The 25,946-nt window shown below is 46.1% G+C and overlaps 1 protein-coding gene across 25 annotated transcripts in view; it reads left to right on the top strand.

Moving 5' to 3' along the window:
- The window catches only part of Cacna1d (calcium channel, voltage-dependent, L type, alpha 1D subunit), a 451,216-nt gene that overhangs the window by 327,901 nt on the left and 97,369 nt on the right, over window positions 1–25,946 (top strand). For all 25 annotated transcript variants that reach the window (XR_001781092.2, NM_028981.3, NM_001083616.2 and 22 more), the window contains exon 9: window positions 20,539–20,708. Coding sequence is in view for 24 of the 25 variants with exons in the window: in NM_028981.3 (NP_083257.2) it covers window positions 20,539–20,708 (170 nt within the window). In the remaining variant the exon portion in view is untranslated. The remainder of the gene's footprint in view (window positions 1–20,538; window positions 20,709–25,946) is intronic.

Here is a 25,946-nt window from a genome sequence, read left to right as displayed (position 1 = left end):
GACCTGGGCATGGTAACATGGGCCTGCAATTCTAGCACAGGGACATAGGCATGGGAGTCATGAGTTCAAGACCACCCTGAGCTATGTAGAAAGGTGATTTTTTTTTGTCATTATGAAACATGCTTAATCAAGAAGGTAAACTTATGGTGAAAAACCTTTACAAATGCTCTGAGAATAGGAGAGGCCATGTGGTGGCACAGCTATGGTGGAGGTGTGTGGCAGTGTCCCGGGGCACTGAAGGCTGAAGAAACATCTGCCATAGACAGGCATAGTGCAGAGACAGAAGGCACTGAGCTTCTATCAGGGCCGGACCATGGGAAGAAGCAGAAGACATTGGAGAAACTAAACAAAGCTGGGAAGGCAGAGACTGAGGACCTGAGGGCTCTGGGAGGCAGGGACAAAGGGGGAGAACTGGCTAACAGAGCTGAGATCTCCTGGGTCCTTGTAGAGCCTGTGGTAAGCTTTGATCATGGCTGAAGAGTAGAGAAATCACACACACACACACACACACACACACAAAAGGTCAAGAATTGGTGTGATTTAAAATTTAATTTTATAAAAATTATAATATTCACATGTCTTCAGATTACCTTTAAAAATGTTCCAGGAGTGAGATTGTATTGTTAGTCATCTAGAGAGATGCATAGAGAGATGATAATGGAGATTTAGCAGATGTTATTTGTGGAATCCAGCTGGTAGGCATATTGGTGGCATTCATTCTATAATCCATTATGCTTTTATGAGTATTTGAATTTTCTCTTAGTTTAATGCTGGAAAATCTGTATATAAAAGTCACCGTAGCTGCAGTGATTTGAGTGGACTTAGTATAAAGGGAGTATATAGAAAGCCAACCTAAGGCTGCTATGAGTACCAATGGTACCAGCTTGGATATTTCACTATAAAGAAGTATGAAATAGCACGAAAAAAAACAATGTGACTGTTTTCAGAATATGGACGTGGGCTTCGCAGTGTTGGGACTCATAGCTCCAGAAGTTCCTGTTTTATTGCCTGGAAATGCTCTTAGAATTGTTGTGGAGGGCAGCAAAAACTCAGCAGAGAATGTCAGTCCATTTGTGGGGGACTCAAAGAGTGGTTCAGGGATGATAAGACATCTGTAGGGCAGAATGGAGGGGAGACATCGTCAGAGAAAGGGCTCCAGAAATCTAAATAAAGAAATCTAAATCTGACATCTTGGGCCATGTGCATAGCTAATTACATGCTGTATCATACTCACCAAAGCCTGGCAGAAAACAGCTACTGGAGAGCCCAGTGCTGGGCTCAGACTGTAGTGGGTAAGCCTTAAAGACTGTGTGTGGGATTTGAAGTGAGACTTTAGGAAAGGTAGGCATTAGCAGGAAGCCACATTCACTATAAAAACAAACTCCCAAAGGATCAGACCAAATGCCTAATACATTAGACTTCCAAAACAAAAAAACAATACTCATTAATGCCAAAGTGCAGCCATTGGCCCAAATATTTCATCTCATGATCAAAACACTGAGAAAAGGAGCAATGAAACAGCCTCAGTGGGTGGGGACGCACGTCAAGAGGTGACAGGAGCGTTGTACTAGGTGATCGGGCTTGAACTGCTTTAACGCTGTTCAAGAAATTAAAGGAAAGGATTTGCACAGCACAAAGAGAAGATAGAAAGCTAGTGTGTATTACCATGGGAGTAAGGCCGTGTCCAAAAACTGGTTGGAAAGCAAAGGGGAGAAGTTGAGTGAAGGTTTACAGATATACAGGTTAGTAAAAGGCAAGCTAATGAATGTAAAGTTGGAGTCACAGAGAAAAATAGATGAGGAAGGAAAAAAAATAAATAAATGCAAATAAATAAAACAAGTTTAATAAATGGAAGAAAAAACCACAATCCTAGGTGCATCAAAGGCAGATAGCCAAAAGTTAAGGATAATATGTTAAAGGAAATTAAATGGGGAGAATTGACCCCAATGATGTCCTTTGGCCTCCACACTCATGTATACACACAACCAACATACACACACACATACTTAGGTGGGTGAAGTACAATACATTCTACAATACGATAGAATTCATTGGCTTGGATTTTGGACATAGTAAAAAGAAGCCACAGTCCAATGGACTCTGATTTTTTTGAAGAACTGAAAGAATTTGGGGGCATAGCTCAGCACTAGAGTGTTTGCCTGATATAAGAAAGGCCCAAGGTTCAAACCCCAGTTCTGAAAAAGATGAGGAAAAATGGTTAAGGAGCTGAAGGAAACTCTCTGGAGCACAAATATCTCCTCAAAAAGGTGAAATGACATAGGACAGCAGTGCATGCCTTTAATCCCAGCACTCTGGAAGCAGAGGCAGGTGAATCTCTGTGGGTTCAAGGCCAGCCTGGTCTACACAGTGAATTCCAGGACAGCCTGGGCTACACAGAGAAACCCTGTCTCAAAACAAAACAAAATAAAACAAAAACAAAATTTTAAAAATCTGGGTTTTTTTTTTTTTTAAAGTTAAGTGACACAAAGAAGATTTCAAATAAAAGCCAAGAAAATTGATCAACAAATCTACACTATAAGAAATGGTAAACGAAACTCTTCATGCTAAAAGAAAAATAATTTTAGGTAGAAACAAATACATATTTTAGAAATAAGCACCAAAAAAACCCCACAAATGTAAAGATCGAGGTGCTCCCCCCACACTTCTAAATTTCTTGAAATGATGTCATTTAATTTAAAAAGTAGTGTCAAGCTTCCACAGAGAGTGTCATGGGCTTATAGGGACCCACAGCAGGGACAGGGAAGGTTGGGATGGACTAAGGGGAGCCTTCCTGTTGTAAAGTCCTTAAAATAGGTTTGCCATGCTAATGTAAGGATGCATGACAACCTTAATATTTTAAAAATGAAACACAATAATGCCACAAACCATAAAGAGATTAAACAGGATCAGTGCCCCAGAATAAGTCAGGAGAGCAGGAAGGGCAGATGAAGCACGTGCAGTATAGAAAAATAAATATATAAAGCGCACAGCACTTGGTGTGGTGGCTCATGCTTGATGTTCTGACATTGGAAGGCTGAGGCAAGCAGATTATAAGTTCAAGGCCAGCCTGAGCTATATAGTAAGAATTCAACGCAAGAAAAACAATAGAACAGGTAAAATAGCAAGATGGCAGACAGCTGTAAGCTTCATCAAGGACTGAATTCACTGAAAGTGACTGTGCCAGTTTAATTAGGCAGAAATTGTTATACTGGATAAAAATGCAAGGTGACATAAAATTTGACACAGACTCCAAACGAAGGAACATGGTTAATATTAAATGTCACCCCCCCCCCCAAAATGGACTTCAAGAAGCAGTTTTAGAAATAGGGTAGAGAGAGGTGGGGCAGAGAGGCACATGCAGAGAGGAGAGGCAAATGGAAGCAGAGAGAGAGAGAGAGAGAGAGAGAGAGGGAGGGAGGGAGGGAGGGAGGGAGGGAGAGAGAGAGAGAGAGAGAGAGAGAGAGAGAGAGAGAGAGAGAGAGAGAGATCCTGCAGTAACCAGGGCTATTTCATCAAGATGCAGCGACTCTGCATGCTTGTTGCTAGTAACAGATACAATGTGCTTAAAGCCAGACCTGTCCAAATTAAGTAAAACACTGGTGAGCCCACACACGTAGATGGAAATGTTTGTGATGTCTTGTCAGTAATTGACAGAGTAAGGAGATTAAGAAAAAACAGCAAGTATCCAGAGTATAGCTAGGTTAATAGCTATCAAATAACTGCCTGATTGACTTTATCAGAACACCGTGTACTGTTCTTTTCAAGAGCAAACAGAACAGCCACATCATGACTATTAAAAAAAAAATCATTGAGTCTCAAAGCAGAGCTGGAGGGATGGCTCTGTGGTTAAGAGTATTGGGTGCTCTTCCGGAGGACCTGGGTTCAATTCCCAGCATGATAGCTCATAACTGTCTGCACCCCAGTTCCAGGGGATCTAACACCCTCTTCCGATCTCCATGGCACCAGTAATGCATATGGTGCTCAGACATGCATGTAGGCAAAACACTCATACATGTAAAGTAAGATTTAAAACAACTCTGAAGGTGGACTCTCTGTGGTGGTTTGAATAGGTTTGGCCCCTATAGACTCATGGGTTTGAATGCTTGGCCCACAGGGAATGCCACTATTAGGAATTAAAGTCCTGTTGGAATAAGTGTGGCCTTGTTGGAGGAAGTCTGTCACTGTGGGGTGGGCTTCTTATTGCTCAAGCTCTGCCTAGTATGGAGGCAGCCTACAGAAGACAGTCTCCTCCTGGCTGCCTTGGGATCAAGATGTAGAACTCTTGGTTCCTCCAGCACTATTTTGGTCTGTATGCTTCCATGTTTCCTATCATGATGACAATGGACTAAACCTCTGAAACTGTAACCCAGCCCCAATTAAATGTTGTCCTTTATAAGTGTTGTCTTGGTCATGGGGTCTCTTCACAGCAACAAAACCCCAACTAAGACACTCTTTAAAAGCATGCTTTTTTCTAGAGTCTGAAGATGACATAGCAGGCACTTGTCACCAAGACTGACAACCTGAGTTGGATCCCCAGGACTCCTATAGTGAAAAGAGAGAACTGACATCGATCGACAAGTTGTCCTCTGACCTCCACATGCCCACAGTGGGATACACTCTAACATAAACAGCAAACAGATGGAATTTTTAGAAATTAAAAACAAACAATAATGAAAAGGTATGCTTTTCTAGCTTTTACGACTTTAAGAGAGAAATCAATGATAACCTATTTATAAAATCTCTTAAATATTTTGTAATTAATAAATCTCTATGATGACTCAAACCACCACAAGCATTTAAAAGTACTTTGAATGATACTGAGTCCAGTGTCTCTGCATTTATACAGTCCATCTAAGGCAGTGTTTTGGGGGAAGCTTGCTGTTGCATCCATAAGGAAGTGTTTATGTGACTCCCAGTAAGTTCAGAAAGCTCCACAGACCATTTTTTTCTGGATGCATTGTTAATTCTTAACAAATGAGAGCTGCTCAAGGACTTTCACAATCTGGCAACCGTGCTCTACTGCAGTGGGTTCTCAACCTGTGGGTTGCTACCCATTGAGGGTCTCATAGCAAATATCCTGCATGTCAGATATTTACATTACAATTCATAACAGCAGAAAATTTACATTATGAAGTAGCAATGAAATAATTTTCTCTTTGGGGGGGGGTCAGCACAACATGAGAAACTGTATTAAAGCAGCATTAAGGAGGTTGAGAACCATTGCTCTACAGCAACCTATAGCTGACATCATGGTTAATGTTTGAAGACTAATGACTCTTCCTAAGACTAGTAGCAAGCTGTAGATACATCTATCAGTTCATTTATTCAACATTGAATTGATAATACTAAGCAGTGCATTAAGGCAAAAAAGAGATAAAATACAGAAAGGCTGAGAAGAAAGAAAAAAATGTATTTGTATTGATAGTCAGCATGCTTGCTTATATGGACTAAATAAAGAGGCTAAAACCTTATTGGAATTAAAACCAGCATAGAGCAAGGACAGGACACCATGTCAGACATGTGAGTTAATTTTATTCCTATCTAAAAAAAAAAAAAAAAAAAAAAAAACTATAGGAACTGTCCAAAGGGTTGAGCAGCAGGCATCAAGGCATGTTTGTGGTCCCCTAAAAATAGACTGAAGGTTCAGGAGAGGTTGCCACACTGGGGCAGCATCCCAGAGGGCTCCGAAAGGGCCATAGAGTTGAAGAGAAGACAGAGTTGGTGCCAAAGCAAGCTCAGAGGGAACAGAGATGATGGGGCATATGGGGAGCAGGAAGCAAGGGCAGAGAAAGTGAGGAGGCCATGTGATAGGTGTGGGTCTAAGAAGCTCCTGTCTCAGCACATACAACCCGGAATGCTGGCTCTCTGCACTGAATTCTCCACACCCCTCATCTGGTTTATGATTTCTACGCTGGTCTGGGGTGCAGGGGTGTGTTTGTCAGCTTCTCCTATTGTATGGGGTGGGCAGGACATCAGAAGTCAAAAGTCCTGACTCCACTCCATCCCACACTTTCCAGAGATGTGACTTGGGCCATCACAGTTCACTACTCTGTACCTAGGTTCTTTCGTCCTTGAAATGAGACAACCTCATATCCTGCATGTTCTGAGAACAAAAGAGATTAACGGAAGGGACTTGAAAGCCTCAACGCCCTGTCCACATGTGAGGGTGTCATGTGTGTCTGACTGTGCTCTTCCAGGAGAGGAAAACCATTATCCAGGGTCTGAGCTGTTGCGCAACACGGTCAGATTCTTCTCAACAACTTTATTGCAGGAACACCTCAATGCTACGGGAACCCTGGGAACCCAGGGAGGACTCCTTATATACACCCCAGCACAGGGAAAAGCTTTGTGTCCTCCTGGGATTGGTCAGTCTGCCAGCACCTTAATTTGCATGCACCTGATAGGGAGGGGTTGGCGCCAGATTTGTTGTTTACAGCCACGGTGTACCAGAAACCGGCACCATCTTTTAGGCATAGGCTGCCTACACTGAACCTTCACTTGCTAGTGTTTCTCTGCAGGGTTCCATGACTCAAGGATAAAATATTAATTCACTCAGAACTCCATCATTCCTTTTGTTGTACAAACTTTTTAATCTTAATCCAGGCTTTCTACCCTGCCTTTGACCATTTACTTCGTGGATAAAAGACACACACAGCCTTCATATTTACAACAAGCCTTGATCAGCACAGGATCTGGGTAGATATCTACCCTCTATGCTATTATAATCTGCTTTTCTATAGATAACTCTCAGTTATTCCTACTATGTCTCATCTGGGCTGCTCCTAACTCATGGCATCTCCCTTCTCCTCACCTTCTTCTCTTACTCATGGTTCTCACTCAACCCCCCCCCCCCAGGCCTGGGATCCCTAAAATCCACCTATGTCTCTTCTATCCAGCTATTGGCTGTCAGCATCTTTATTTATCAATCAGAAATAACTTGGGGGCAAGGTCACATAGCATCACTTACGTCTATGTGCAGACTCATCTCTGGGGCAACCAGGTCTTGAGGGCCTGCACTTAGCATTGCAGTATACAATAAGAGACCAAACCTTAGCACCTTTAAAGTTCTGCTTCAAAATCAATCTTGGTTTAAGTTGTCTACTGGCATCTTCTGAGTCTGCAAGCATTTGGGGCTTTCAAGTCCTTGAGCCTTGGGGACTTTTGCATCATCTATAGGACTTTAAAGTAGTGGGAGGCAAACCCCACCTGTCTGTCACCTTTTTCCCAGAAGGGCTCCCGTCAGGAATTTTTAACTGCTTATTCATAATTTTTACTTATGAACAGACTAGCAGACATACCAGAGAATTAGGGCTGCACCTTATCTCTTATTGGCAATGATTCAACATCAGATTTGTGCCTAAGAGGGTGATGGGAAACTAGGCTCTGACTGAGTGTTGATATATGGACAGAGTTCATAAGGATGGTAAAGAAAGGAAAGTGTTGTCTAGCTCCTCGGGCCTGTCAGAGAGCTAGAGTGTGAGGATGAGACTTCGGGGGAGCTCCAAGCTTGCTGCACAGTAGTGGTGCAGGAGAGTGAATGTGCAGTGGGGGCCCTGCTGAAGACGCACAATCTCTCCTCTGAGCTGTGGATACTGTACAAGTATTTAATGGTTCTGAACTCCATCTGAACTATAAAACTGAGACAGGGTGAGGAGAACCCTGGAGCAGGCAATGGTTTTAGGAGTGGCTATGGAGATGAAGGTACAGACTTGGGACATCCTGCGGCCAGTGCCTCTCTGATGAGAAATGAGATCTGTGTGGTTCAGTCCTCAAGCTGGGGTGGAGCTATGTGAGGCCAGGCATAGACCTGTTGCTCATATCCTTGTTATATGGCAACCGGGATTAGACCCAGCCACCAGGCTGTATTCTTCATTCCATTTGTTGTTCCATTGGATCCTCTGTGATCCTTTGGTACAATAAGAGGTCTTTGCCTCTGTTTTATAGATGATTAAGGCTCAAAAGATTCATATAGATAAATCAAGACCCAGAGAGATCCCTCAGTTTCCTTAAAGTGACACAGCTTGAAGAGGCAACACTCATAATTAAATAGAAACTGTGATTCCAGAGCCCAAGCTGCTCTCTCACTGGCCAGAAGCTCTCTCTGTGCCTAACCAGAGGTATTCCTGTGGCTCAGCCGGTACCTCCTAAGAAGCTTGGTTCTTCATGCTCTGTCAGGCTGAGTCTCTTCCCAAGTCTAATTACCCAAAGCAGAGTGAATAGCAGATTGTCTTCTAAGAACTTGGGCCCGCCACCATGTGCTTCGTAAGTCTACTGTGAACAAGTCCCTGTGGCTCTTATTCTTTTAAGGACTGCTAACTGGGGAGCACATCTCAGCTCCTTCTCCTCTGTAATACAATACCCTTGCCTATATTTTCTTACCATTATGCTTTTCATTGGGGGACTCCTCCTGAGAGGGGTGCCTGGCTCCTTTGATGTAGCTTACCAGATGGTTTGCCATTTACACAAACATGGTAGGATTTGAGTTGGAGTTCCTAGCTATTTCCCTAGGAATGTGTAGATGGGTTAGCTAGCTATTTCCTTAGGAAAATGCGGATGGCTGTAGGAACGTGCGGATGGATGGGTTAAGCCCCCCTTGGGTCTTTGCTGCTCATCTATATTCGGATGCCTTCTACCCCCTGCCTCCCCACCCCCGTGTTGCTTATCTGGCTATTAGTCTGTGGCAGGCAGTCCAACTGGGCCTTTCATACAATATCCTGTTTTGGTTTATAAAAAAGATGTGCCCTGAGACCACGAGTACCTTTAGATGTGTTTATATGTTACAGAACTGCCACCTGCCCATGTCACTCTTCAGGCACACACAACAAACAAAAACTACCCGACAAGTCTATTGAGGTATATATTTTTAATTTAATTAATTTATTTATTCACTTTACATCCTGATCACACTCCCCCCTCTGCACAGTCCCAACCTCACAGGTTTCTCCCCCTACTCCCTCCCTTCTCACAGAAGGGGAAGTACCACTTGGGTACCACCCTACCCTGGGACATCAGTTGCAGCAGGACTAAGCACATCCTTTCCCACTGAGGCCCAACCAGGCAATCCAGTTAGGAAAAGGGGATCTTATAGCAGGTAACAAAATCAGTCTCTCTCTCTCTCTCTCTCTCTCTCTCTCACACACACACACACACACACACACACACACACATACACACACACACACACACACACACACACACACACACACACACATACACACACTCCAATTATGAGGGGACCCATATGAAGACTAAGCTGTACATTTGCTACAAATGTGGCTCTTTGGTTGGTGGCTCAGGCTCTTGAAAGCCCATGGGCCCAGGTTAGTTGACACTGTAGATAGTCTCTCTGGCTCCCTCAATTCTATCCCCCTCCCCTTCCACAAGACTCTTCAAACAGCACTTGATGTTTGGCTGTGGGTCTCTGCATCCGTTTCCATTCACTGCTGAATGAAGCCTGTCAGCAGACAGTTATGCTAGGCTCCTGTCTGCAAGCATAGCAGAGTATCGTTAATGGTGACAGAGATTAGCTTTCTTACATGGGGTGGGTCTCAGGTTGGGCAAGTCATTGGTTGACCTCTCCCTCAGTCTCTGCTCCATCTTTAGGCAGGACATCTTGTAGGCAGGACAAATTTTGAGTTGAAGGTTTTGTTGGTGGATCAATGTCTCCCTCCCGCCATTGGAAATCTCACCTGGCTATAGGAGGTGGCCACTTTAGTCTCCATATCCCCACTGATAGGAGTCTCAGCTACAGTCACCCTGCTAGACTCCCTAGAACCTCCCCCATCCCAGGTCTTCAGCTTCTCCCAGAGATGCCCCCATAAATTGCTGTTCTCGCTCCCAGCCTCTCCCACCCAGCTCCCTCCCTCCCTCCCCCCACCTCCAATGACTATTTTGTTTCCTCCTCTGAGTGAGATTCACGCGTCCTCCCTTGAGAACTCCTCATTCCTTGGTTTCTTCGGGTCTGTGGATTGTAGCATGGTTATACTGTACTTATAAGTGAGCACATACCGTGTGTGTCTGTCTGGGTTTGGCTTACATTGTAAGTAGAAGTATTTAAAGGATTCATAAAATACGTGGTGATACTAGTTTGACTCATCTGGTCATGTGATGGCTTTCATTCAAAGAAAGCTACGTCCAACGGGGAGCTTGTGTTGTTGAAGAGTGTTTAAAAACACCTCTTAAACTTGCCTTTGAAAGTCTTTAGCTTTTACCTTCACACAGAGACTCTACAGAGACTCTTAGGAGCTCTCTAGAAAAAAATACCAAACAATTTCCCCAGCTTTGGGGTGACTTTGGTAGCTATGGAGACCAACCCTTTGAAGAGAGAGAAGTCCTTCCATCGTCAAAGAAGGAAATGCAGTAAATGCGTTTCATGATTTGTTCTAAGATGTCTGCGATACTTTGCTGCTGTGCCTATATATTTTAAACTTAACTAGAAATCTTACTTCAAATTTTTAATGATGTTGTGGGGTGTAGTTTCAAGTGGTGGAAAGTTCCATGGACACTTGTGACCAGATCATCCAACACAGAGTCCCAGTATCCATGTCTGTGATAGCAATGTCATCAAGTTGATATCCTTACTTTCAGAAACACCTGCTTATTGATCTGATTCTTATTGGCTGGTCCGGCCCTGTGATAGGATCTAGCCCCTCCTTTATAGAGTTTACAGGCTGGTGTGTGAAAAAGTGTTAAATCACCAACTTCATCGCTGTGAAATGAGTTCTACAAATGCAGGACTCTAACCCAGGGGTACCAGATGTCAGAGAAATGGCCTCACATCTGCCCTAGCCTAAGACATGGTCTTAAGAACACTGCTGCCATGGAAGACCACTGAGGCTTGAGGGAAGCGAGTGATTTTAGGGTGACCGAAGATCATTTCAAGGAAGCAGGGGTTAGAAATGAGGCAGGACAGCCGGGACATTAGCACACACACTGTTATAACCCGGGGAACTGCCCAGGGCGGCACGTCATGAGAAGTTCCTGAGCGCTTCCCGTTGAACGTATATATGCTGACTGCAGGGTTTTCTGTATAGCAGTTAATGTAACCTAGTCACCAAGAGCAGTAGACGCCTGCTTCCAAAATGGTTTGTCCTCCCCGATGACGACGGAAATGGTTTCCCATTTAAATCATCTTCACAGACTGTTATGTCCGTGAAAGCATGAAAGCCTTGAAGAGAAGAGGCCATTTCGAGATAAGCTCACACCACACACCACAGGAAAACCCCAGAAAACACAGTGCCACGAAGCACCGAAGCCCTAGATTCATCATGGACTTTGTTTCAGTCAAGGTTCCTTGAAGGGCAGCTATGTTTCCTTGTTAGCCCCCGCCCTCCCCCAACACACACACACACACACACACAGGTACCCCATATACCCGACCCTGTGTTTTCACTGGTTCCTTTGGCGGGGCAGAATTCCTGACCCACTTGCTGATATTCCATGCCTCACAGTGGCCAATGAAATGCCCTGTTACAGTAGCCCCTCCACCCGATACCGTCTACACTGGAGCAGCTCCCCAGGGAGAGGGAGGGGTCCTGAGCTCCTACCCTGCCCTGAACTGTTCACCAGATGCAGAGAGACCATGCTGTTGAGGTTATAGGCTTCTCATGGTGACAGGCTTCTCGAGGTGGAGGGGCTCATGGAGGAAGCATACTGCTTCTGATGAACTTTGACCTGAACAACTGTGATTGATAAGATTCCTTTGCCTTCTGGGAAACATCACATTTCCCCGTTAACTCTTTACATAAGTGTTTTCTTGAACAAAGCCTGAACTTTTATGCTCTCCAAAATGTTAGTTGCAAGTGCAAGAATATTCTTTGAATGCCTTAACTCACCCCTCCTTCTGTCCTTCCTTTCCTTCCTCCCCCCCTCCCGCACCCCCTCTCTCCATTACTTCCTTGCTTCCTCTCATTCTGTTTGAGGCAGGTTCTCTCGTGGCCCAGGCTGACCTTGGATTTGGTATGTTGCCAAGGCTGATCTTGAAGCCCTAATCCTCCTGCCTCTACCTCCTACATGTTAGTGTTGGGCTGTAGGTGTACACGGCCTTTTCATTCTCTGACTTTCCCTTTTTGTCTGTATATGGGTGTGATTTAGGTCTAAGGAAGGTTGTTCTCTACCGGCAGAAAAAACAACTTTCTACTTCCCCCTTGCCTTTGCTTTCATAAATGTTGCTTTTGGTTTTGGACGAGTTTCTGAGTCCTTTATTCTACTAGAAATCAGCATCTTAGAGGGTCTGTTGGCTTTTCTTCTCTTAGGACTAGTGAATGAATGCATGTGTGGATATAAGGTGGTTCCATTTGCTTGTCTTTAATTTATGCAAGTCTGGTTAAAAACAAGCAAGAACAAGCCCTGTCTCTAAATTAAGACAATTCCCAGTGGCCCATTTATTTTAGAGGGCATTTGAGAAAGGAAACTTCCCAGAGCAGACTGCATGTCAGCCTTCTACATTTGGGGCAGTCACATTTGCTCTGCTCCTGTGTTTGAGTGCAGTGGTCCGCTGCAGGCTACTGTTCTCTCCCTGGGATTTTGAGCTAATCAAGGGGTTCTATAATTCACCATTAGGCTCTGGAAAGTCTAGATAGATCAGAGTTTGGGGGACTCTGAGACTATGGGGTGTGTACTCAGGACCTGAGACTCCTTCCAGGTTCCTGGGTCTGAAATGGTGCCTCCTAGGAGACATGAGAGACAGCCATAGGGAAATATGCAGGAAGGGGCCGTCATTTTACTCCAGAGTTGGGACTCTGGAGGAAAACCAAATAGTGTGAAACACAGAAAAGCATTTTCTACTATGCTGGTGCTTTCCTGGTTCATTGGGTGTCCTTTGTGTTCCCACCCCTGTGTTAGCAAGAAGCGGGGTCAGTAGGACTTGGTTCAAAGCCTTGCTGCTAGCCCAGCTATGAACTGGGCATGTGACAGGACCTTGTTGGTCCTTAGTATTGGCCTTTGTGAGATGAACAAGAACACCTGTGCCCTGCCTGTGTCACTGTGAGATGTGAGTAGCAGTGGCTATAAAGACACTGGAGATTCTAAATACAAATGCCAGCAAGCCTGAGCTTTTACTGTTGTGTGTTGTGGGGGGAAGGGGAGGGGCACAGCATAGACTCGGCCCCTCCTGCAGAAGCCCAGCCGCTTTCCCTGATGCATGTTCTGATTCTGCTGAAGCTGCTCTTGCATCCTGTTGCACTTGTCCTTGGGGCCTTGAGGATGGAGGAGTGGCATACCACCATTTCTGCTAAACTCGTGCGCCCCTTCATCTTGTCTAGTGTTGATGCTTCCAGACATCCTGTCTACCAGGTCTAGGAGGGAGCCAGACTGCTGCATTGGGAGAGGAGCCAAATGACAGAGGAGACCTGTTCATAGCAGGTGGTCCTCCTGCTTTCCCTTCTAGGTCATGGATGAGGCCGAGGAGATGAGAACTACCATTCACATTTGTTAGGGTGCTCCCTAGGGTGCTCGCTAGGGTGCACGCAGAGTGTCTGTGGGCCTGGAGAAGACAGATGTTATTGCAGACTGTACTGGCTGGTGTTGTGTCAACTTGACACAGGCTGGAGTTATCATAGAGAAAGGAGCTTCAGTTGAGGAAATGCCTCCATGAGATCCAGCTGTGGGGCATTTTCTCAATTAGTGATCAAGGGGGAAAGGCCCCTTTTGGGTGGTGCCATCCCTGGACTGGTAGTCTTGGTTCTATAAGAAAGCAGGCTGAGCAAGCCAGGTGAAGGCAAGCCAGTAAAGAACATCCCTCCATGGCCTCTGCATCAGCTCCTGCTTCCTGACCTGCTTGAGTTCCAGTCCTGACTTCCTTGGTGATGAACAGCAGTATGGAAGTGTAAGCTGAATAAACCCTTTCCTCCCCAACCTGCTTCTTGGTCATGATGTTTGTGCAGGAATAGAAACCCTGACTAAGACACAGACCGTGTTAAGTATCCATTCATTTCAACCTGTCTGTGCCCCTTCGGAGAAGTTGCTGCTTCCCAAGGTAGCCCATTTCCTTTGTGGGGAACCTGGGCTCTCAGGAGTTGTACTGGAATCTGCTGTTTTCTTTTTGTTTGTTTGGTTTGGTTTTTGGTTTTTCGAACCCCATTGGTCTCTGGGGACCCAGCCTATCTGTCTCCTTTCCCACTGTGGCCTTTCGGAGAATGAGTACCAGCTCCCCACATCCACTCACCCTGTCACTCCTTCCTAAAAGCAAGGGACATTTGAGTGGCAGGTGGCAGGTGAAGCATCCCCTGGGCTAGGAAGAAAGGTCTACAGTGGGTGAATGATCACACTGGTGTGTCTGACCTCACGGATTAGCATAAACAAGGCAGAGGTAGTAGCGACCTCAGGGTAAGGGTGGTTGTGTCAGCAAGGACAAGTCCCTTGGGCCCCTTTTCAAATTATAGTGTAAGAAAATGGAGGCCTTAGAAACTGGTATTTTTACCACATTCCTATAACGCTAAAGCTAGCCGGTCATCTGCGTTTACAGAATGCTCTGGCTGCTCCACCATCATTTTCTCCCTGCCTGGTTCGGTGCTTCACACATGACACCCAAAAAGCCAAGTTAGTAGTGACTTTCCAATTTCTGCCATTCCTGTTGCCTATGAGGATACAATGCAGAGCCAGGGGTTGGGATTCTGTCAGCCCAGCAGGCACAAGTTAAAGGGCAGTCTGAGCCTGAGCGTCGTAGCAAGACTATCAATGTTCTGCCCTACAGAAAGGAAGTGACTTATGACTCTTTGTTTAGAATTTGGTGGTCTTGAGGATTACACCTAGGACCTGGGCATCCTAGGCAGGTGGTCTACCATTGACTATATATAGGTGGTCACCTATATGCCTGCCCCTCTGAGCTATTTTGATTCTCGTCCCTCTAAGCACCTGCTCCCTGCCCTTGCTCCCTATGTGTCCACAATGAGCTACTGAGGAGAGGCATTCAGCAGCGAGATGGGCTTGTGTGCCTGGCCTCACAGAGTCTCAGTACCCTCCCTCACAGTGAGCATGCCTTAGTGAGAATGCCAAAGCCTGTTGAAGGCATCTCTCTAAGGGAGGGGACAGGAACATACCTGGGTCTTGGTTGTCAATGACAAAGTGCCTCCATGACTCAGAGACTTACTGAGCCTGTGTAGAAGTGGGAACTAGGGATTGCTCAGCACAAATACAGCAGCTGTTATAGCAGATGAGGTGCACATAGACGGGACAGTCTAAGACTCACAGTAGTTCTGTTGGACCGTGAGGGGGATTTCTTGTTGAGTGATAGCTCCCTAAAGAGGAAATAAAATGGATGGCTTTCTAACCAGCCAGCCATGAAAAAATCCACCGCATGAGGCCTGTGTTCACACAGGGAATGGCAGGCTGCCGGTGGAGGCTGATCCAGATGGCACGTCTGGGCTGGGACACATGATCCCAGTAGTTGAAGGCTTTCTTTCCCGTAGGGATGTATTCTGGTGCATGTGTTTATACTTAGCCTTCTTGCATTCCTGTTTGAAGTGGACATTCCGGGAGAGAAAGACTTAAAATACCCGAAGAAAATTGACAACAGTCAGTCAACTCTCATTAGGAGCGTACGTTCTAACTAGCGGGCTGGACTGGGCTGGCAGCAGCATACATTTGCAATTGACTAGAACAGTTACAGGGTCTTTCATGGTTTGCTTTTTATGGTCAGGATCTCATACTATAGCCCAGGCTGGCCCGAGGCTCACTATGCTCTTCAGATTGGCTTTGCACGTGGGCAGTCCTCTGTCTCAGTGCTTCCTCATTCAAAGGGTGGGATGACATTTGGCCTTTTTATGCCCTTGAGTGAGGAATATTCTGAGAAATGGAGATGTGGGCGCCCAGTGTTCTTATACTAACTAGGGAGACTGTTGTTAGGCCCTTGCAGCAGATGGGACTGGAACTTAAATTTCTACTTGTATTAATTTGTTGTCGCATATATTCCATCCTGACCACAGTTTCCACACCTCCTCCTCCATGCCCCCCACTTCCTCCCTCCCTATCCACTCCTCCTCCAGTTCCCTTGAGAAAAGAACAGGCCTCCTGGGGATAGCAACCATACATGGCACATTAAGTTGCAGTAAGACTAGACATCTCCCCTCGTATTAAGGCTGAACCCAGTAGGAGGACAATGGCCCCCAAAGCAGGCAAAAGCATCAGAAATAGTCCCCTCCCTTTTAGGAGTCCCACAAAACACCCACCTACACAACTATAACACATTTGCAGAGGGCCTAGGTTAGACTCACTACTGGTCGGTTCAGTCTCTGTGAGCCCTATGAGACCAGGTTAGTTGGTTCTGTCGACCATATTCTTGTGGTGTCCTTGACCCCTCATGCTCCTACAATCCTTCCTCCCTCAGGATTCCCAAAACTCTGCTGACTGTTTGGCTGTGTGTCTCTGCATCTGTTTTTATCAGTTGCTGGGCGAAGCCTCTCTGATGATAAATGAGTTAGAATAGAATTAGGGAGAAGTTCATTGACTTTTTTTCCCCCGTCTTATTTTGTTCTTTTGTGTGTGAATCTCTGGGCTATCCAGCCTCTGGTTCCTGGTCCTCCAGGCAGTGTCAGGCATGGACATGGATCTCAAGCTAGACCAGTCATTGGTTGGCCACTCCCACAATTTCTGTGCCACCTTTACCACAGAACATCTTGGTGGCAGAACAAATTATATATAGGGTGAAGGTTTTGTGGCTGGGTTGGGGACACATACATTTGTGTACACACACACACACACACACACACACACACACACACACACAGAGAGAGAGAGAGACAGACAGACAGACAGACAGAGAAGCGTGTGCTTAGACATCAGCATCTTTTAAACAGCTAGACACTGGCCTTTAGAGCAAACTATTTAGGCATCCTAAATTTACAGCTGTACCAGTTCCAATTACAGGGTACACTGCTGTAATCTCAGCACTCACAAGTTCACTTTTCTCAACCCCCTCAGCCCTCTGAGCCTCTGAAAATTCCATGAATTGGAATAATCTGGTCCCTCAGAAGGTTCCTCCTAGTCCTCTCCAGCCCCACCTTTGCTGTTCTCCACTGTGAGAGCTCCAGCATCAACACTGCTCATGCCAAATCCTGCCCTGCTTCTAAAGTAGTTTCAGAATCATTCATACTCAACACACACACACACACATGACCACACACACACACACACACACACACACAACCCCCCCACACACACATACACACACACACATGCACACACACACATACATACACACACACATACACATACACACACATACACATACACACACACATACACACACACACATACACACACACACACATACACACACACATACACACACACACATACACACACACACATACACACACACATACACACACATACACACACACATACACACACACACATACACCACACACATTACACACACATACACACATACACACACATACACACACACACACACACACACACACACACGACCATTCATGCATGCACACCCACCCAAATCCAGAAAACAATCCTCTGTAACCAAAAGCATTTCTGTATTCCTTCCCTTTGCCCCAGACCTGCCAGGACTGATGGTCTGTGAGCTGCTTATATTTACGTCCTTCAGAACGGTTCTGGGATTTATCTGCAGCACAAGCAGATGAACTTGTTTTGATCAACTTCCAATGTGCGGACATTTTTGTTCCACTCTATAGTTGATTTGTTTTTAAAAAAATCTCTAATGTAAAGAACATTTTGTTCCAAAAGTCAAAACTGTACAAAGTGATTCACTTGGGAAAAACACTCTGTCCTTTATTACTTCTTCCCCCTTCATTCCTGTCCATTGTTTCCCTCTGTTTTTAAGTGCATGCACAAGAGAGGGCAGGAAAGAGGATTGTATGCCTCTGTGCATAGGCAGGTACCGTGTGTGCACGCAGAGCCAGAGCCAGTTGACCCCTCTAAAAATCCCCATCTTTTTCTTTTCTTTTCTTTTTTTTTGGACAGGGTCTCTTGTTGGACCTGGAGCTTGCCATTTTGGCTAGTCTGGCTACTTACTAAGTCCTAGAATCCATTCGTCCCCGTTCCCCTAGCACTGTGGTTATAGGCTTGTAACCACACATGCCTGGCTTTCCTCCTTGAATGCATGCCATCCAAACTTGGGACCTCATTCAAGCACTGAACCCACCAGGCTCTGTCCTCAGACTTCCAACCTTGTGCTCTGCTCTTTCAGATGCACCAGATAGAAGCATGTCTGTTTTTCTATTTCTCTTCCTTCATAGGCAAAGGACAACAACGTATTAAATGCACATTTTTTTATACAAACACTGTTATATTTTCTCTTGTTCACGCAGCACAAAATTCTGGACCCAGACAAGTGGGCTCCTGGAATGTAACTGTTTTCAGACTTTCCGGTCACTTTCAAAAATCTTATCATTTCTACCAGTAACTTTATTCAAATAAACGTTTTCAATAGGGACTATCATTTAACTTCTTGGTAATGAGCACTTTAGAAAATGATAGAATTCTACTTAAAATGGAGTAACCCTTTTTGTCATCGCCTGAAGTTGATCCCAGGTACAGTAGACTGGAGGTGAGACTGGGGACAGGACGTGGTGGTGGTTGTGGTGGGAAACCTTGCTTTCCTATGAAAGGTATTTCCATACAGGCATTAGCAGAATTATTCTGAGAAGTCGTCATCACAGAAGGGTTTTACACATGCTTGCTTATCTATACTCCACTACAATGGGCAAAAGACCTGAGAGGCAGGCCTATAGTTCTAGTGTAAACTGGTAGATGTGATGTTACAGTAAAATTTTACTTTCTGACATTCTTAGCTGCACAGGGTAACATTTAGCTAACTTATGTCATCATTTTTTAAGGTACTTGAATCATGTATGAATCCAGAAGAATGTTGTTAGTAAGTGATAATCTACATTTGGCGTGGTAAGACCAGAAACAAAACATGACAAAGGTCTGTCCCAGGGTCCTTTTTGATAAATAATGGAATTGAAGACCTATTTAATCTTCATGTTTAAGAAACCATTGGCTCCTGCGGCTTCCCATGCGTATACTTCATGCCGGTCTTCTGAGTTTTACTTAAGGATGTGGCTCTGGATTGAGTTTAACTCTTGGAGTTGAGACTGACTTTGGGATTATCCCAGGCTAAGCTGTCATTTGCTTATGCTTTGGGAAGCTCTGCTGGTCTAGAAACCTCATCTGTCCTCTGCATCTGGTTATGTTAGTAGCAGGGTGCCCTTCAAGTCTCTTTTGCATTATCCTTGAGAGTGCTTTGGGCCAGAGGTCAGAGGATATGTCCTGCTCACCCTACAACCCTACCTAACTTCATCTTGTGTGATAAGCCTGGAACCTCCCACAACTTTGCTTCTCGGTCCTCTTCAGAGGGCAAAATGGAGATAGGATGGCCCTACCAGGGCAAAGGATAGTCCTAGAGTCTGAATAGTAAAGAGAATCAGGGGCAGTGAACGGGAGCCTTTCTTGAGAGTAGAGAGAAGTCCCTGGGCAAAGATTCCAGTTTTGCTGGGTGCTTAGGAACCCATTCAGCCCCCAAAAGGCCTGGAGCTGAGGGAGGGGCAGGAGGAGAGCAAGTAGGGGTTGGCTTGATGAAAGTAGCTCATCTCCTCCCACCAGAGTTAGTGAAAGGGAGCCATGCTGGCTTTGCATTGGCTAGTAGGTGGGTGGGACACTGCAGTCTCTGTGATGGGGTGCTGGGGTCTGTGTGCAGAAGCCTCTCTGCCTGTAAGGGTACCCGCTTCCTAGCAGCTCTCGTTGTGCGCCCCAGGCCCATAATTCACATAGCTTGGCTCCTGTTAGCAGTTAACATTTGGACATGCAGATGGTCCTTGTATGTAAAACCTGGGCAGTCATGCACCTGACTCTCAGGCATGCCTGAGCAGGTGTGGGGTTTTGTGTATGTGTATAGAGACAGGGTTATGGGGTTGCAGTCAAGGGAAGCAGAGAAGACAACAAATAGTCGGGGACACTTGTGTATCTGCCAAAACCTTCGCAGCGCAGGTCTTCCTATAATTGGGCAGAGGGTTGCTCTACCTCTCTGCCTTCTGCAGGGCAGGCTGGGAGAGATCACAGCCAGAGGCAAAGATCAAGACAAACATGAGTACTTTCCCAGGACTGGAGGTCCTGCCGCAGTAGGGAGACCTGGGCTATAAAATAGGTTCATTGGATCCCTGCCCACTGCTCTGGGTGTTCTCTCTGACCTCAGCTTGGATCACTTGGTACCCTTCCTTGTGAAGTGGGTGGCCAGGTATCACAGTGAGTGGAGAGAGTAAAAACTCCCACAATGACAGCCCAGGATGCTTTAGGTGTGGGCTTCTCTAGATCGGTCCCGAGGGGAGTGTACTTTCTAGCAAATCATGCATGTGTGTCAGTGTGGTCTTCACAACTCTGATGCCCACACTGCTGCTTTAGGGGGACACTGTCTTCTGTTCTGTGCACGTGTGTGGCTCCGCAGCTGTGCTCCTGTCACTGTACTCAAAACTGTGTGTGCTACCGTAAGACTACTGCACAGCCGGGCACCGGCACCCATGGATGTCCTAACGGGTCCTTTGTCCTCTCTGCCTCTCTCAGAGAATTCTCCAAGGAAAGAGAGAAGGCTAAAGCTCGTGGAGATTTCCAGAAGCTTCGGGAAAAACAGCAGCTGGAAGAGGACCTCAAGGGCTACCTGGACTGGATCACCCAGGCAGAAGACATCGATCCCGAGAACGAGGAGGAGGGTGGCGAGGAAGGCAAACGAAACAGTAGGTGCTGCCCTTCCTTCCCTTGAGCAGACAGACTTGCTGTGTGATTGAGGTGCTGCAGTGTGTCCCCCATGCCCTGAGCCTCTACCCCGGGGCTGTGAGTAAAAGACACCTTCCCAGTTCCCCCGTCCTGTCTGCCTGTTGACATCGCAGAGAGAATAGTGCATCTGTGCACACTCTGAGTCTCCACCTGAGGCGTGGGCTCTAGGGGGCGTAGGTAAGATGGCTTTTTAGCTGAGAGGGTTGCCATTTGCATTGTGGGCCTTGGGAGCTCAGACCCATTTTTCTGTGGGCCAAGGGTAGAAGAAGATACATCTCAGCTTAGGGCTATAGGGAGGGCATGGTTTCTCTCCTCTCGGTGAGTTACTACTTCACCTGCACAAGGATCTGAGAAGCAGGTCTCTTCCACCTCTGTGCTCTGTGGAGTGGCTCCCTCTGGTATCCTCCACACAGAGCTGAGTGCTTAGGCCATCAGGCTAGCAAGGACCCAGCTGATTGTAGTAGGCAGCAGTTAAGAGGCCTGAGAGTGAGTCAGTGCTTGCTGGTTTGTAGCCCACCTGCCTGGGCTTCACACTGTGACATCAGGCACCCTTAAGTGCTTTCCGCAGGAGGCAAGGCCCAATAATCAGTCAACCACTGGAATTAATTGTTTGTGCCGATCACAGAGTCTCACTTACAACACACTTTTCCCACAGCTGTGCTCTTAGTCATCCTGGGAGCACTTGGGTCTTGGGTAAGGGTAGGAATTGAAACCTAACGGCACATTTGACTACGATGCTTCCATTTAGTTTCCATTCTGGAATAGTTGATAGCAAAGATGGAGAACACGTTTCAAGAACAATGTCCCTCGAAAGGCCTGGGAAACCAAGGCTCGCCTACCGTGTAGAAGATATTGAGTAAGCTCTTGCTGAACAGAGCCCTTGAGAGTCAGGGTTGCTTCCTCCTTAGCTACATTCACAAATGACTACAGCCAGCGCTTGAGATCCCACAAAGGACAGTGGATACCCCAGGAGCTGTGGTGAAGAGCTAGGATGGGTGGGGCCATATGGCGTGGTCTGGAAGGTTGGTGTCTGTGGAAGAGCAGTTGAGTTTGAGGAGAAAGCTTCCATACTGAGACTACCATGAGTGAGCAAAGGCCATGTTCCGGGACTCTGTTGGGTTGAGCACAGTGGGTTCGAAGGCAGAGTGAGCCACAGTGGGCAGGTCAGAAGAGATTTATTTCAGCTGACTGCTTATAGTCCATGCAAGAGGGACGTCAGAGCAGAGGAACATAAGGTAGGAACCTAGAGGCAGTAAGTGAAGCCAAGGACATGGGGAATATGGTTGCTCCTTCCTCCTGATTTGCTCAGTTTGTTTTCTAATAGACCCCAGGACCACTGTCCAGGGATGATAGTACTGTCCACTGTGGGCAGGACCCTTCCTCACCAATCAAGAAAATGTCCCCCAAAGACTTGCCTATCGGCCAGACTGATGGAGGCGATTCCTCAGCTGAGTCTGTCACTGATGGAGGCGATTCCTCAGCTGAGTCTGTCTCTTCCCTGGTGACTCCAGCTTGTGTCAAGTTGACAAAAACTAGCCAGTTCAGAGCATTATCCAGCCTTTTCTTCATTTGCAGCATTGACCCGTGGAAGCCCCGCTTCACCCTCAGAAGCCTAAGACAGTGTGCCGCGTATAATCTGGAGAAAGGATGGTCTCCTGTTCTCAGCCGGGCACCTTCTTTCCTGCTTTTAAGGTGTCACTCAGATGGCCCCTTGCATGCCATTGGCTTGTCATGTCCTTGTTGCTCCACCGTGAGATCTAGACTGTACTCAGCCTCTTGGGTCGCTACTGTCCATCGAGGTAGAGGTTTTTGTTTTCATAAATGACCTGTGCTATGAAGCATGGTTTTTCCTGGACTTGGTGTCTTCTGATGGTCCTAACAGGATCACTGTTTATGTGAGGTTGGCCTCACCTGTGTCCTGTCACTTTCTATAAAGAACATGACTATGAGATGACCAGTCTCTGAAGCTGTTGCTGTATTGACAGACCAACGGGCTACTCTTAGAGGCCAGGAGGTCCCAGCAATGCTGGAGTGCAAGAGTGAACTTGCAAGGGAGGCTTTGTGGAGCTCCACTTCTGGGTTCTTGGGCTTGCTGTCAGGGAGCCGATTGAAGTCAGGCACTCTGGGAAGTGCTCCGATTTTCTGATCTCTGGTCTACAAGTCATGGCTGAGTGTCCAACCCTGACTGTACTTTACAATCTACCTGAGGGTCTCATCTCTTTCACTCCCTGGCTCAGAGGTCCTAGTTGTTTAAGCAGATGGCAGGGGACCTCTCTTTGTGTGCTCCTGGGAGTTAGTCCCAGGGAGCCCTAGTTAGGAATCTCTGAGTCTTGACCTGTGTCAGTGGCTGAATCTCTCATGGGTCTAAGAATTGTCTGGAGGGCCCTATCCTAGGTATCTGATGCTGATGACAGGGAAGTCTCCTGTGAGCATTCTTGGGCTATTTAAGATATCCACAGTGTAAACTTGCTATTAGAAAGCTGCTGCGCCACAATTAATTGAATAGACAAAATTATCTCAGAAGGTAGCTCCTGAGCATTTGGGGAATTTTCAAGGATAATTTATTTAACTTTTTGCTGAGCTTCAAATTTCTTTAAGAAACCCTGCCAAGTCTGTGGGGCATGTGTGTGTGTGTGTGTGTGTGTGTGTGTGTGATTTTTTTTTTGGACACTTACAGCTGCTTCTTCATGAACAATGGTGTTATTCTAGGGCTATTAAAATCTGGAAGCCTAAAATTCTATTTTAATCTCTTCTCATTGTCATGGTTAATTTTTTTAAAAAAATTTTAAAATAATGAAACCATTTTAAAAGGGAGCCCATTCTAAAATTCTGACCAAATGAATCAGGGCAGCCTTATTGTGGGGACTCTTAGGGACCAGTAATTCCTCTAAGTAGTAATAATTGATACCCAAAGAAAGGAGGAGCGGGTACCTGCTGCCCCCATTGCCCACAAGAGTACCTGACTGTAGCCTGCTTCCTTGTTGGTCCCAGAGTGGTGGCCACTGCCCACCCACCTCTCATTGCTTCTTCTACCATGGGCCTCAGTGCAGAAGGTCACCCTGGCTGCCTGCCTGGCCAGTGCTACCTGATTTTTGTTTGTCTGTTTGGTTTCCTGCATTGGTTTGTTTCAGGGGTCAGCAGAGAGTCACAGGTGGCATAGCTGTTTGTAAATAAACACCATGGTGCTTTGCTGACCTTGTTTTGAAAGACTGTATTTGAGGAATGCAGCTCAGTTGGTAAAGTGCTTGCCTGACATGCACAAAGCCTTGTGTTTGGTCCCCAGCTCCTTATAAACTGGACATGGTATGCCATAATCTCAGCACTGGAGAAGAAGAGACAGTGTGATACAAAGTTCAAGGTTACCCTTGGAGACCAGGCTCCAGGATGTGTAAAATTCTATCTCAAATAAAACAAACAAAAAAAAAAAAAAAAGAAAAGAAAAGAAAAAGAAAATCACATTTCTTTTTTTTCTTTTAATTTATAAGACAGCTTTTTAATCACAAAGTATCCCAAAGAAGTTTAGAAATGAAAATATTCTACCAAAAACCATAGAAGAAACAGCAGCAGTAGGTAGGTGGCTCACGATAAATATGAGTCCAGGTCACCTACCCTCTCTGGAGGAGCAGCTGGCAGTGCTATGACTGGGGAGACTGATGGGAGGGCCAGCCCTGGGGTCAGAGGTTGGATGCAGTGCCCACTGTCATCTGCCCTGGCCTGCTCTCCCCTGGGACGATTAAATCAGCACATGCCGTGTGGCTTTCATCACAAGCTTAAGCAGTCTGGTATTTATTTACTCAAAGGTCATGGGGCGGCAATTAGCATTTATCTGGCATTTCGTGTGTATCAGATGCTGTTCCTGGGGCTATGGGCACATGAGTTCTTATTCTTCACACTGCTCTATGAGACAGGAACTTGATGGATGAGGAAATCAGAGTGTGCCAGCCTTACATAGCCTCCCGAGGCTGCGCAGTCGTGAAGCGCTGCACTGGAGTTGGAACCCACCACTGTTGGCGCTCAGGGTAGCAGCGTGAACCTGGGAGAGTGGGGCCTAAAAAAACAAGGTGGAGTAAAGTCCCATGCAATAGCCAGCTTTATTCAGAGCATCAGACAGTTTATACTCTGGGGGTTAACAAGAGTCACCTGAGAAAAGTGTACAGTCAGGAGGACAAGACACACATGGCAAAACCATGCTTTTCCTTGGAGGAGTAAACAAGTAACAATAGCCAGTTGTAATGAATAGTCTGAAGTGAGCTCACTCCTATTCACTACTACACCCAGGAAGGGGACATAAGCGCATTCCAAAAACAACCCACATCCTGTTGCACCGAGGTTATAAGACCTCTTGTCTTAGTTACTTAGAGTTTTCTCACAAGGTCTCAGAGATCTCACACAGCTTTGTTCATGGGCTATGTTCCAACTCATGGGTATTGGAACATTTGTGCCATGTTCTTCAGGGTTAGGTTGGGGAGGGGGAACTTGCAGTGTGGAGAGAGCATGCCCTTTGTAGAAATGCAGTAGTCCCACTAAGGTGTAGGCCCGTGTTCCTATGCTTTTGCAGGCCCCAATATGGCCCCCTATACTGCCTGTGCACTCCCATTTCTGAGCATGCACATGTAGACTCTACTTTAGAGGTTAGCTGGATGGCTTGGCACGAGTTCAGAAATGCAGCACTGCTAGATGTCAGAGAGTCTGTGACTGTCTCCCTTGTGACCCGATGACCATTAGGGGCTTTAGTAACAAGGATGCTAACAGTTATGGGTGGTCATGTGTCGCTGGAGTGAAGCACATCGCTTCTCTTACCTTGGTTCTCATTTACTTCTTCTCCAGCAACTCATTAGCAATGGCCCAGTCCTTGCTAATATCTCACGAGTAAGCAACACTAGGTAACCAATCCATGTTCATACAGCAGTGGGAGGTACAGTTGTCAGAGTCCAGAGCCCACCTTCTTCACTGCCACCTGCCCTGCCCCAGAGACCAGTCCTGATTGGCATCACACTCCCAATTCATACCCAGAGCCTCTGACTCCCTGAAGGGCACTTTCCTTAAGCACTTTCTTAGATGCAAGGACAAACATAGGAGACCTGTGTCACAAACTAGATAGTAGATTGCGCATTCAGAATAGGTTCTCTGGGACAGGTTGACAAATGCCCTCAACCCTTCAGATCCTGAGCTATAGATTCCTAGCTAGGAGGAGTGGG

The sequence above is a fragment of the Mus musculus genome, chromosome 14 (assembly GCF_000001635.26).
Source record: "Mus musculus strain C57BL/6J chromosome 14, GRCm38.p6 C57BL/6J".
NCBI classification, from domain to species: Eukaryota; Metazoa; Chordata; class Mammalia; order Rodentia; family Muridae; genus Mus; species Mus musculus.
The sequence above is the reverse complement of the archived record's forward strand: the minus strand, read 5'-3'. Positions and strand labels throughout refer to the sequence as shown.